The following is a 14,021-nucleotide window of genomic DNA, read 5'->3' as shown; positions in this document are numbered from 1 at the left end:
CACACATGTATATGATGTATGTACATACACACTGACCTAGAGGGCGAGGGGCTACCCCTGTCTCTAATGGATAGATTTCCTAAGATACAGTGTAACATTGATCAGTTGGACCATTACCTTCAATGTCAGTTCGGCCACCAGGTCACATCATCTACTCAGCTCCACCCTAGCTAGATTCCAAGTTCTGGTTGGCAATTTAAGACTACCTTCCTTGCCAATTCTGTTCATGAATTAGGAAGTGATAATTGATTGTCTCTAGAAAAATGCCAAAATCGGAAAAAGAAGATGCAGCTTTTCACCACTTCTCAGCTGTTTTCTAGTGGCAACTCAGAAGTGTATCCTAAACAAATCACTTCATCCGTGGAATCCAAAAGTTTTTTTATCAACCTTTGTATTAGTGCAGTAAAATTATATAAATCTTCTCCATGATAGTTACATGGCTCAATTGCTCCTGATGTTTTTCCTTTCCTCTTCCGAACAGGAAGCTCTTTAGTAGACCGATTCTGAAGCTTTACAGTAGAAAAGATCCTGGCAAGTTCAACTTACGACTTTAGATATGAAAGCTGCCAGATGATGCCTGTGTGCTTCAAGGTGGAATTAAGAGGGGAAGCTGAGTTGCTTCCTAAACCATTTGATGCTAGTGTGCATGAAGAAATCTGGGCCTATGTTTTTTTTTTTTGAAAGAGAGTGAACAAACAAGGAAGAGCTTTGGTTATTGTGCTGTGGTATGGTTATGATCATAAACTAGAGACCGGAAGAAATGTGTAGTTCCATACAAGAAGCTGACTATACAGAATTTGGAAGTTGCAGTCATTGAAGCACTTTGTGCATGCATGAGCACACACAATTACAACAGAGAAGATACACAAGTTATGAAAAAGGGTTTTATTTCTCAACTGCTATTACAGGTGCAAAAACCTTTCATTGTGAAACTATTTCAAAATATTATGTAAGAGGTATTTCTTATTTATAATGCTTCTAGAATAAAAATGTCTGCCCTCAAAATATTTAACTTTTACTAAATTTATTCCAACAAAACAGCAGCTTCCATCTAGAACCACCAGTGCAAGAATAAGCAGATAGATACACTGTTGCAGGTCTATCTCCAAAATACTCTTTAAAACCCTTAGGGATAAAATATAGTTTTGTTGTTCAGAATGTTGTAGTTGCAATAAGAAAACTGCAACAACTGGGGAATTAAAAAGGTTTAAATTTCACTGAGTTTAACTAACAGGATGAAAACATACATTGGACCTATGACATGCCCACAAATAGTATGAAACAAACTGATAATAATACACAGTCCAGGTTAAGGCACTCAGTTGTTGTCTTCATCTTCTTCACGTCTACGACGGAAATTCAGGGTGGTCTGTCCTCTCTCAGGATCTGGCATTCGAAGTATTCGTATAAGAGTACTCTGTGGCAGACTACTAGATATAAAACAGAAAGACAACTTCTTTACGATTCTTTCTTGAAAACCTTTTACTCTTGGACAATGCCAATTCCTTTGCTTCCTAGAACAGTACGACACTTTAAAATGCCAAAACAGCTAATTACGGTGCTCTATTCAAACCTTTCAGGAGCTTGTTCCATAGAACACTTGCACCCTTGGCACAATCTTCTAACTAGCTAGATATCAATACTGGGCAAAACTCTAGAACAGATGATTAAGTGCTCAGTTTGTGAGCGTTGAGAAAAGAAAGTACTGATAACTAACCTCCTAATAATTCTTAATTATCAAGCATAAACCATGCCACACTAACTGTATTTCCTTTTTGACAGAGGTGCTATTTTGATAAATGATGGGTATCTGCTGACATGGTCATATTAATTTCAAGCCAAGTACTTGTGGCCCCATTAATGCCTCTGCTTCAGCCTGGAGGGTGATCTCAACAGGAGTGGCCTTGGCCCTGTGCTGTTCAACACTTCTATAAATAACTCAGGTGAGGGTGCAGAGGGGATGATGAAGCTGGGAGAGATAGTGCAACATCACAGAAGAAAAAATGAAGATTAAAAATCATGTCAGGTCACAGCAATACTGCAACCTGATAGCAATATGTCACAGCAATACTGTTCTGAGGGGAACAAAATGACATTCCCCAGAAGATTTAGGTAAAGTCCTGCACAAAGAAAATCAGAGGTGCAAGTACAGGATGGGGGAGATCTGGCTTTCCATCAGCACATGGGAAAAGAATTTATGTTCTCTAGTCAGTCACAAGCTGAACATGAGCCAGCAGCCTGATGTGGCAGCTAAAAAAGTGAATGCAATCTTACACTTCATTTACAGAAAAATATTGCCTAAACCACAAGAATGTTCATTTGACTCTAATTTGCACTGGCAAATTAAATCTGGAGGACTATAACCAATTCAGGATGCCACATTTTAAAAGGACTTTGACAAACTGAAGTCTCACTAGAAGAGAATATCCAGGACAGTAAGGGATCTGGAAACCAAGAGCAATGCAGAATAGTTGAAGAGAAGGAGAGGGGTAATAGTTGCTTGAAGTGATGTCATGCAGTGATTAGATCAGGTTTGTTCTCTTTTCAAATTATGAGAACTTGCTTAACAATGAAGGCTGTCCAAAAGCAGCAGAAGATTTGAAGTGACTGAAAGATTTGTCAATGTATAGATTAATAATTTCTTTATTGTTTAACTCGCATAGAGTGTTGAAAGACAGGAAGATAGATAGATTTGGGGGGGCTGAATGTATAGGTTATACTTGCCTAAATTCCCTTGGCAATTTTTTTCATTATAGCTTGCTTTGTTCGTTTTAGTTTGCTGTTTCACATTCTTTTTTATATTAAGATAAAAATTTTCAAACAAAACAAAACAAAACAATACAATACAATGAAGGCTGTTCAGCAGGGGAACAGACTGCCTTGGGAGCTGGTGAGCTCCTCTTCATGGGAGGTATTTTAAACAGACACTATGAAGATCTGTCAGGGATGCTATAGCTGCATTCAGTAGTCCAGACCCTGCACTAAGCAAGGGAGTCAGACCTCCATGGTTTCTTCTTGCTCTATGAGCAAGCTGAGAGGTATGATTTTGCACAACAGCTGCTGTTTGAGTAGTAGGATCTTCCTATCCACCACTTGTTTCCCAGGGAACCATGTATAGGCCAGGCACAGACCAGGTAGCAGAGTAATGGCATTTAACACAATAGTGTATCTATTCGCTACTGCAGCCAACAGAGATTCAGAGGAACAATCTCATGGCTGCAGTATAATGCAAAGTTACATAAAGAGTTGCACGAGGAGTATGTCAACTTCCAAAGAAGAGTTCACAACAGAAGGTTAGTCAAGCATTTGCCAGAGATACTTTGATACAGGCAGGCTTTGGCAGCTGAGGTGGAGCAACTGAAAATGAGGATGAGGCTCTTGAGGGTTCCAGTTAAATTGAAACATTCAGTTGTTACAGAACACCCTGCTGCATCTTTCTGCCGAATGATGCACTGGCAAAGCATAACGATTAATTTTATTATGCTGAGTGAACACATGGATGAGCAGGTCAAGGCCCTGAAAATCCCTTTTATGGGAGGACTGCCCTGAAAAGGTGAAAGTTAATTGCTCCATTTAAGACCCTGGAGGAGCCAACACTTTTGCTGTGCATGACTAAATGATTTAAGATCTCTACTTCCTAGTTAAAATTGATTTGAAAACCTTCTTTCCTGTACAGGTTTTCATGAAAGGAACTACAGGAGCCTCCGTCTTTCTTTCTGAACAACAGAACCCACAAATGTGTGTATCCTTTGCACATTTACCCAAAAGAGATTATTTTGAAAAAATTGTGAGCTGAAGATATTGGCATAGGAAAATCTTTTTTTAAAAGCTTCTTTCACTGAACCTTGTCGACAGGTTCTTGCTTTAAGGGTCATGCTTTACCTTTCTGCCACATCTCTTAGGTGAATATGGAGAGTACAAATCAAGGAGTTTTCCAAAGCAAATACCCTTTTCTTGTTGCAATTAAGTACTGGTTTTAATTACATGCATGTCTTACTTTTCTATACTGTCTTCCCTTTTTAAGCATACTATTTCAAGAGCAAGGATTTCTAAAACCTAATTTTAGTCCTTGTATTTTTCACAGTTTTAGTGTTCCTTGTTGACATCATGGTCCAAAAAGCCAGCAAGATTTAAATTTAAGTTAGCCATAAACAGCGTACTTGACATTACAAAAGATGACTGCAGTATATGATAGAGGAGGTGGTGGAAGTGAAATACATTGTAAAAGGATGTTCAGATTATTGCCTTCTTTTATGTCTACAGGGCAGAGGGTGAAGAACAAGTTACCTCATGTTCTGCGGGGAGAGCAAAATAAATTGTCGATAACGCTGAGAATCCGCCATGTTAACCATCATGTCCACTGCAATTCTCCTGTTAATCACGTCCTAAAAGATACCAGAAATGTGCAGTGTGTTGATATATTTTTATAAATACTTTTCATTCAAATTTATTAATACAATGTCATAAATTAGGTTAGGATCTAGAGAGTAATCGACCCCAGGTGGAGAGAGGAAGGTTGAGGAAAGGAATTTACAGAAAGAATAAGGAATGGTTTGTTTATTTATTGGTTGGCTGGTTGAATGAAAGAGAAAGAGAGAGCTCACAAGGGTCACAAGCAGGTAGGAATGTCTGAAAAGTCGAGGCAACTGCAAGTGTGGTGGAAAGGAAGCTGGGGGACTGGATGGGAGCCCCCCCCCCCCATCTGGACTCTCTACAGGGGCAGTGCCAAGCTGTGGAAGTTTTCTCTGATCCAGGCCTAGCGCTGCCTGGCAAACCCCATATGTGTGATGCACAGAGATCATGAAGAAGGACTAGAGAGTAATACAATTAATACTGTTGCTTGGAAAACTGATTCCACACCACCTTTGTCCTTTCCAATTTATTTATCCTCTGGAGACTTTATCTAAGCAAATGTAAATTGTCAGTAGGCCATTACCACCAGTTAACATGTTTTTATATCCACTCTTGGTGTTAAGAAGTCTATTCTTTTGTTAGTAGAGTTGATAATAACCTTCTGGGTATAACCACATTAAAAGGCAGGATTTGACTTATTGTAATCTCCTATACATACAGGGGGGCAAAGGTTGCTTTTTTACTAGCTGGACAGCACTAACGATGGGTGAAGGAGCATTATTCAAGCTCCGTAAGATTCTGCTGCCCGCTCTCACGCTCATTTTACCTTCTTCTCACTCCTGAGCATGGATGTACTAAAAAACAAAAACAGGAAAATGTGCAATTTTCCAAGCTATTTTTCAAACAGTGAAGACAGACAAAAATGGGCTGGGGGAGAAAACACTTTGGCTTTCTTTGGCCCAGCTCCCTGGAGCCCAGCCTTTGTCCTCTCTGCCCAAAGTCGGCCTTGTCCTGAGCATCTGCCTTGGTGTCCAGCTGGAAGCGAGTCCAAGCAAGTCTGCAGCGCTGGCTTGTGCACATGCCCCCACCACCTGTGTGCGCATACTATGCAAGCGGAATTCTGCTTTGCACACTTTGCTCAAAGAATTGTGCACTTGGCACAAAGAGGGGTCCACTAACATTCCCAAGTATTTGCAGACTTGATCTTGGCTTGGCTAACCTGACCAGGGCCAAGAGTAGGAAAGAAGTCCAGTGGGTGCAAGACAGCCAAATTCCAATCAGATTTTTGCGATATTTTCCAATCAGATACTTTTATTACATTGATTTGAGCATGAAAATGTGTCATTTTCTCCAAAGCAGTGCATTTTAAAGAGTAATTTTTTTTTTTGCAAAAACAATTGTAAGTTCATCAATGTGTGAGTTTTTCATAGTTGCAAATGTGGCATTTTCATCTGATTTTTAAGCAGCACAGGAATATATTCCTAGACTAGGAATATATTCCTAGACTTGGTGGAAGATAAGCTCCTCTCGTACCTTTGCCAGAGAAAAAACATCCCCTACCCCAAGCCGGTAGAAGAGGAACTATCCAAACCATTGTGGAAACTAATAAAGCTAGTTTGAAACCTGCAACTGTAGAAAGAATATTGGAGCAAAACAGTAGCATAAGCAGAGGAATATCACTGTAAGACCCTGCCCAACTTCCCCTACATAAACTTATAAATGCAGCCTAAGAAACATCCTTATCTAAGATTTTCCTTCTAAGAGGTAGAGAAAGACACAGTTGATATTATATCAAATTTCTACTTCTTCTATAGGTGGTTAGACAGCAATCATTCATTTCTGGAATGTACAAGACAGGATCACTCTACAGGGTGGGCTGTTCCAATGTGAAAAAATCCCTCTAAACATTTTCATAACTTTCTGGATAACAGAGAAAATTGAAGGTCATCCTAAATGGTTCTGATTTGTTTCAGTTAAATGAGCCAGAAGAGACTTGCCAATTATTATGGATCAGTGATATCTGGAAGTACTTGTACCTGAATCTTTTTTTGTAGATTCAAATAAACATGCACTATTGAAGGTACTATAATAAAGAACCAGTCAGAATTTCTGTCTATATAGCTAAAACCCTACTTCTAACTGCATTAGGTGCATAAGATATAGGTGTCTAGCTTGTCCCAAAACAGTACATCAATTTTAAGGGAATAATTTAATATTCCCTTAATATATTACATGTTTGTATTCCAGAAAAGCTGTCCCTCAGCTACTTTTATTTAAGCAGTCTAAATTCAAAATTAAAAATGTCACGTGTGTTATCAAAGTTGCTATATCAAAGAACAGGCTACTATGAAGATATTTAGATACAATTTGAAATGGAAAACAATACCAAGCAAATTACTGAGAACCATGTGTTCCCTACATTACTTCATCTTGTTTCCAGAGCAGCTCTGGATTTGTAGGTCATGATACTGATTTGCACAGGGCTACCTGTTTTGCTTCATGGCTGCTTTGTATTTAAACAAGGATTTCCCATAACCAAACCCAACATACTACCACTACACCACAGTATTCTCAATATTAACTTTTGCGTTCCATCCTGCCAAAGAGCTTACTAGGGTTCTCATTCACTCACTGACAAGGCTGGACATATGCAACATCTTATCTACCCAAGATCCACTACGGGGTGGTAAAGAGCACCCATACTCTTCCTGCTAATGAAGTTTGAAAAACCTCAGGTGCTTAGTATAATGACTATCAGAACAAGTAAATTCAGCAAACTGTACCATAAAGACGTCAAATTCATCCAAACATCGGAATGGAGATTCAGCAATGGACCAGAGTGAAAGGATGAAGCAAACGGTGGAAAAGGAACGTTCACCTCCAGATAAAGATTTCATGTCATCCAGAGCAGCCTTGTTTCCCTCTCCTGGTTGCACCTACAGTTGTATAAAGAAGGGGGGAAATGAACTGAAGCAATGTAACTGAAAAACAACACATTTCCAATAGAGACAAAATTTATTTAATATTGTGCATAATACACACAGGAGAACTAACTGGACTTTACCTAGGAATGGACAAATAAGCAATTTCTACCAGTGCCTAGAATCTCTAAAACGCCACCTTGAAATCAGCCTTGCCTCATTTCCCATGCTATTTTGGCCTCTTTTTTCATTTTGTTCAAATGGGAAACTGCCCTGGTTGCCTTGTGGGATGACCTTTGTGGGAAGAGAGATGGGGGAGCGCAACCCTATTGATTCTCTTGGACCTCTCAGTGGCTTTTGATACCATCAACCATGGTATCCTTCTGGATCGGCTGGCTGGGCTTGGAGTAGGAGGTACTGCATTGAGGTACCTGACCAACCAATTTCAGAAGGTGGTGCTGTGGGACGATCGTTCTGCAGCATGGCATAATTGCCATGGAGTACCACAGGGCTCCATTCTATCCCCCCATGCTTTTTAACATCTACATAAAACCACTGGGGGAGGTTATCTGGAGGTATGGGCTGAGGTGCCATCAATATGCAGATGACACTCAGCTCCAGGGGAAGTGTGGTCAGTGGGCAGATCGTCTGTCCAGCTGGGAGATATTCAACCTGTCCAGGACAGGGTTGCACGCCCATTAAAGGACAATGGTTGTACCTTGGAGGTGCTCCCAAAGTATTGTCACTTGAGTCACTGGTGGACTCGGTGGTATGGAGCACCTTTTAGCACTGTAGGCTGGTTTACCAGCAAGAACCCCACTTGGACAGGGAAAGCCTAGCTACAGTGATCCTTGCCTTGGTAGCCTCTAAAGAAAAGCTTCACAGCCCAGAGGGGCCTGCCCTAGATGAGGGACTCACTACCCTCCCTGGTAGTTTACATAATATTTGTGTTCATGTAAATTAAAGCATAACTCTTAACAAAAACATGTAATATTATAAACATAACTGATCTCATAAAATGTTAGGCATACTGGTGCTTAAACTTATATGGGTGTAAATGAGAAAAAGCAGCACACATATCATTTGTAGCCATTTTTGTAAAGAAAAAAGGAACAGATGAATGGCTAAGCAAAGGACTGGCCTGAAGCCTCAAACAGGCGACAAAAGGACCAAACAAACCGAGAACAAAGCACATAAGAAAGTTCAATAAGGGTTCTATCCTAAAATAATGTTAAATAAAATACAGAAATTTGACAAGCCAAGCAAACTGAGAAAATGGCGGGAGCCCATCTATTTATACAATGGGGAAGGGGAGGCGGAGCTCCTGCCAAAAATTCTAGGCTTAGCTTGAGGAATCTTCCCAAACATGGCACTGTGCAGGTGCAGCACCCATCTCTGTGATGCACAGAGACCGTGACGAAGAACAGGGACTGTTAATCACTATATGAATTTAGGAGCCAATTACCTTGTCCATCCAATCAAAAAAGCCTATTGTGGCTTGCTTAAGCCATGGTGTGCTACAGCTTATGCTGAAAGGGGTTTGAATATTCAAATAGCTTGATGGCTTCTTGTACTTTGTGCAACCAGGCAGCAGGGGTTGTGCAATGCATAGTGCTAGAACTGGTCCATGGGCTCAGCAAAGATTATTTAACACTTGCACAATCCCCAATGCTTGGTTTCACTTAACAAGACAAAGTGTGGCCAGATGCTTAATATTTTAAATGGTATGCAACAATCATGTAAAACCTCTCAAGTATACAGGAAAAACATGATTCATTAAGTTGGCTGTCAACAGGCTGCTTGGTAGTCACCAGCAATTGGAAATTGTCCAAAGGAGACCAGTCAACCAAAGAGCTCCTGATTAGCAGACAATATCCAATATGAGCCCAGCACTCAAACAAAACCAAGGAACATTAGACACACTCAGTTTCATGTTGACAGAAATGTCAAGCCAACATTTTTGTGCCAGGAGACTCCTGTTGGTCCTCTCTTTGCACTGAGCAACTGAAGAATGTTTTGAAGGGTGGTCATCCAAAACTTTTTAGTTTTGATGAATTTGTTGACACCACGTAAGTCCAATATCGGACAAAGACCACCGTCACGTTTAGGAACTGTGAAATATCTTGAGTAGAAACCGTGTAACCCCTTGGAGTGTGCAAGTTGTTGGATCGCTCCCTTATGAAGAAGCTGTTGAACTTCGACTTTAAGAACCGATGACTGAGGTGTAAATCGGATCGGTCCCGATGGGGGTACGGTATCAAATTCAATTCTGTAACCATGCTCCACGATGGATAAAACCCATTGATCAGATGTGATGGACTCCCAAATGGGGAGTCGATTTTGCAGTTGATCCCCAGAAGGAAGAGGGGAGGGTGGGTTCAGGAGATGAGAAGAAGCTCACTCAGCCCATCAGCGCTGGCATTTATCCAAATCCGGTTGGCGGCGGCTCTGTTGAAAATGCTGTGGTGGTTGCTTTCAGCACTGCTGCCGAAACTGCTGCCAGCCAGAGAATTGTGTATAGGGTTGATATCGGTACGACGGATGGGACCAAGACCACTTACGTCGAGACTGGTTGGGGACTTCCATCTGATGAGCTGTCACATGCGATTCATAAATCGCCTTCATCTTGTGGTCCGTCCGAGCATTGAACAGCTACGAGCCGTCGAAGGGCATGTTCTTGATGCAGCGCTTTGTTTCATCTGGAAAGTTGAAGTTCTGGAGCCAGGCATGGTGACAGAGGGCTACAGCACCAACAAGGGCCTTCGAGTAGCAATCGACATGGTGTCTCACTGTGGAGAGTTGTTGGACTGCCACCTGCATTGCCTCTTTGGTGAAAATCTCTCTGCTGTTCTGGAAGCAATGCTGATATTTTCCAGCTTTTGCATAAGAAAATACTGGTAGTGGGCCAGTGTCGCCTCATAATTGGAAATCTGGAGGCCGAGACCTGTGGCAGCATAAATACAGCGAGCCAACATGTTGATCTTCCGCCCTTCTTTATTGTGAAGAGTGGTGTGTTCCCTTGACTTGAGATGATTCCATGACAATCGAGTTCAGTCTCAGGTGATGCAGGAGGAATGGAATATCCTGTTCACAAAGTCAATACATGGATTCATAATGTCATGAAGTCGGCTGCGGCTGATTGGGGAAGTTCCATGGTTCCATCATCACCTGACAAAGCATGGTGATAAGCGGCAAAATGATGGCGGTGGATTGTTCACTTTTGACGATGTTGTAAAACTTATCAGTACTGGGATTGAAGCAGTGCTGGGTTTTGATCTCCAGTGACCTTGTCAATCTCGCCATCAGTTCCCCAAACGTTGAGTATGACTCCTCTGGTGAGCTGGGACCTTGCATGGTGATCACTGCATCCAATGAAGTGGGCGCTACTTCCAAGTCCTCCGACTCAGAGTCATAATGGAGTGGAGGACTGAAGGAGTCGTCAGCCAGTGAAGAAGGACGCCTGGACTGAGCTGCGCCGGATGTCGATGGAACGTCCCTTGGGACCGGAGAGAGGGTACAGTCACGTACCGAAGGGTAGTACCCATACAGTGCATAGTCGTCCCATGGTTCATGATGGGCCGATCCATGGGTCAATTGCACCCCTTCTCCAGAGGGATGGATAGAAGCACGCTGTTGGTATTGCACCTGCTGAGGCGGGGCCCTCGGGAAAGCCTCAGGCGACTGCTGCGGTGTGGGTGAGCACACCATCGGAGGAGCCATCTGAGGAGAGTCCCAAATCTCTCCATCAGAGATTGATCCCAACATGGCTACCTCCTAGTGCTCAGGCGAAGACGGGATGGAAGGGACTACCTGTCATGGTGACCCAGGCAGAGTCACCTGCATCGCCAACTGGAGAGCCGGTCAGGTTGGTGTTGGTACCAAATTGGCTGTTGGGACCGACGGAGGAGACAAACCTGAATCATGGTGTCGGGGTTGATCAGTTTTCTTGGATCGCCATCTTCTCCTTCTTAGGCTTCTTGTGACCTGAGGACTTGTCCGATCCACTGTGCTTCCTCTTCTCCTTTTGTTTGTGTGGAGATTTAGAGAAGTGCTTACTCTCCGGCAGAGCAGTGCCATCAGACAATGGGTGGGGCAGAGGGGCAGCCGAAGAGGAGGGCTGCGCAGTGGATTGGCCCGCTAGTTGATCAGACTGAAGCAGGGCCTGGTCCCATGAGAGTTTGCGTAGGCGGTTCTCTCAATTTTTCTGCGCCTGCTTTGTAAAGGCCTGGCAATGGCCGCATTTATCAGTCGTGAGTCCTTCTCCAAGACAAAGATGACACAGGTCATGCGGATCAGTAGGAGACATCTTAGATCTGCACTGAGAGCAATTGTGGAAAGCTGCACGCTGAGCCATCAAGAATGAAAAGGAGAAGATAGTGAAGCTTAGAATGTAAGAGAGAAAAACTTTTTGGGCGGGGAGGGTAACGGAAAAAAGGGGATGGGGGAATGTGAAGAAACTTCTAACAGGGAGGGTAATAACTTGGAATCTTAACAAGAAGCTAAGAGAAACAACGGTTTAAGGGAGAACAAGATACACGATATAGTCACAAACTGAGAGACGAAAGGTTCGAGGCACTGCAAATGGTGGCCGCAAGAAGACTGAGGAAATGGCAGGCACTCTGCCTTCTTATACTGTAGGGGGAGGGGTGTGGTGTTCCCGCCAAAACTGTTAAGCTTTTAAATCTTCCCGGCTACAGGCACTGCACAGGCGCAGCACCCATATGTGTGAATGCACAGAGGCCACGACGAAGAACAAAAGAATTGTTATACGGCCTTGGTCATAAAAGAGAGGAGACCCAGCAACGAAGGATCGTACCTGATTCTTTTATATTTGATCTGTCAAGATTACAATCACATTTTAAAAACCATGTCACAGTATTTCCCACTGTTCAGTTCAATCCCTTCCCTTCCCCTTTTAAGAATCAGAACCCCAGAATTTAATTTTAAAAAACAATTTTCTAAAATCTGAGATTAAAGATTCCACCCTTCAAATATTGATAAGCAGGTGACTAAAATATTTTGAATGGAGTTGCAAGGCTGGTATGATGCTGAATCAGACCAGTGATGAAAGTCCTCCTTTCTGCCACACCACCTTCAGTGTGAAGTAGGCCCTCTGTACCTGATTGCATGGGGACTCAGACAGCATCATGTGCATTGGATCATCCATGTGACTGGAGATTCAAGTGAAGAGCCATGCATATGATGACTGCATCAGCCACACCTCTGCCATGTCATTTGCATGCCAGCCCTCAATCAATATATGACGTTAGGCTGGCATCATGTAAGAAAAACATTGACCCAAAAAACAACCATTACAAATCAGTTAACAAGTAACTTGCAAAATGACTTACAGTAATTGAAAGCTTTTCATACTTATGGTCAAACTCTATTTTTCCAGAAAACGAACGTTGATTTAACAAGGAGTTAAAGTAGTATTTGCATCGCAGAGTAAGGAACCTTCAGAATGAAAACATGAAAGACACCAATGTAAAATAACCTGGGAATATATTTATGAAAGAGTAAGAAATAATTCCAATTTCCAAACTAAGGATTTTTCTATTTTATTCAGCAAAGAAAAACAGCAATTTCTACTTTTTACCAAATGACAAGTTAATGAGCTGAGACATGAACATGCTTTTTGCCCATGTATGGTGCAAGCAAGAAATACTCTCATTAACCATAGTTCTTATTTCATCTAAACAGGAAAATGATAGTTACCAACTTCAGAAAAAGCTAACTCTGAACCACTATTTAATAAAACAGATCCTTACAGCTAGTAACCATTACCCAGATTGGATGAAATGGGAAACTATGGCTAGAGTTTGACTGATCTGTATGCATCAGCAAAGGTTCAATTTCATTTGTGAAAATATTTTTGCTTAGAATGTCATTTGACAATAATTTTGTTCTAATCTATTAGACTGACTGCACATTTTAATGGAATTAATTCAGTCCTTTGTAATATATTAAAATCTCCTTCATGGATCACTGCCTTGTCACGGCGAAGGGGCTTGCGTAGCTCAATGAAGCTATGAGCTAAGCCGTGCAGAGCCACCCAAGATGGACAGGTCATAGCAGAGAGCTCTGGCAAAACATGATCCACTGGCGAAGGAAATGGCAACCCACTCCAGTATCTTTGCCATGAAAACCCCATGGACAGTACCAAAAGGGAAAAAGATACGATGCCGGAAGATGAGCCCTTCAGGTCGGAAGGTGTCCAATATGCTACTGGAGAAAAGCAGAGGGCTAGTACTAGTAGCGCCAGAAAGAATGAAACGATTGGGTCAAAGCCGAAAGGACACTCAGTTGCAGATGTATCTGGTGGTGAAAGGAAAGTCCGATGCTGCAAAGATCTATACTCTATAGGAACCTGGACTGTAAGATCCATGAATCAGGGCAAGCTGGATGTGGTCAAACAAGAGATGAAAAGACCGAACATCGACACCTTAGGAATCAGTGAATTAAAATGGACAGGAATGGGTGAATTTAATTCAGATGCCCATCAGGTATACTACTGAGGGCGAGAATCCCTCAGAAGAAATGGAGTCGCCTTCATAGTCAATAAAAGAGTAGGAAAAGCAGCACTGGGATACAATCTCCAAAATGACAGAATGATCTCAGTTCGAATCCAAGGAAAACCATTCAACATCACAGTAGTCCAAGTCTATGCCCCAACCACTGGTGGTGAAGAGGCTGAAGTTGACTGGTTCTATGAAGGCCTACAACACCTTCTAGAATTAACACCCA

The 14,021-nt window shown here is 42.1% G+C and overlaps 1 protein-coding gene across 1 annotated transcript in view; it reads right to left on the bottom strand.

The window, feature by feature from the left end:
* Positions 1 to 870: 870 nt before the first annotated feature.
* SMC6 (structural maintenance of chromosomes 6) overlaps positions 871 to 14,021 on the bottom strand; it is a 66,207-nt gene continuing 53,056 nt past the window's right edge. Inside the window, exons 24-27 of the mRNA XM_044445139.1 lie at positions 12,626 to 12,731; positions 7,137 to 7,289; positions 4,288 to 4,385; positions 871 to 1,430 (exon numbers count right to left, since the gene is read on the bottom strand). Coding sequence (XP_044301074.1) covers positions 1,319 to 1,430; positions 4,288 to 4,385; positions 7,137 to 7,289; positions 12,626 to 12,731 — 469 coding nt within the window. The 3' untranslated portion in view covers positions 871 to 1,318. The remainder of the gene's footprint in view (positions 1,431 to 4,287; positions 4,386 to 7,136; positions 7,290 to 12,625; positions 12,732 to 14,021) is intronic.

This window comes from Varanus komodoensis, unplaced genomic scaffold (genome assembly GCF_004798865.1).
Source record: "Varanus komodoensis strain SLA01 unplaced genomic scaffold, ASM479886v1 scaffold47, whole genome shotgun sequence".
In the NCBI taxonomy this organism is placed as follows: Eukaryota; Metazoa; Chordata; class Lepidosauria; order Squamata; family Varanidae; genus Varanus; species Varanus komodoensis.
This window is presented reverse-complemented; position numbering and strand designations above follow the sequence as displayed.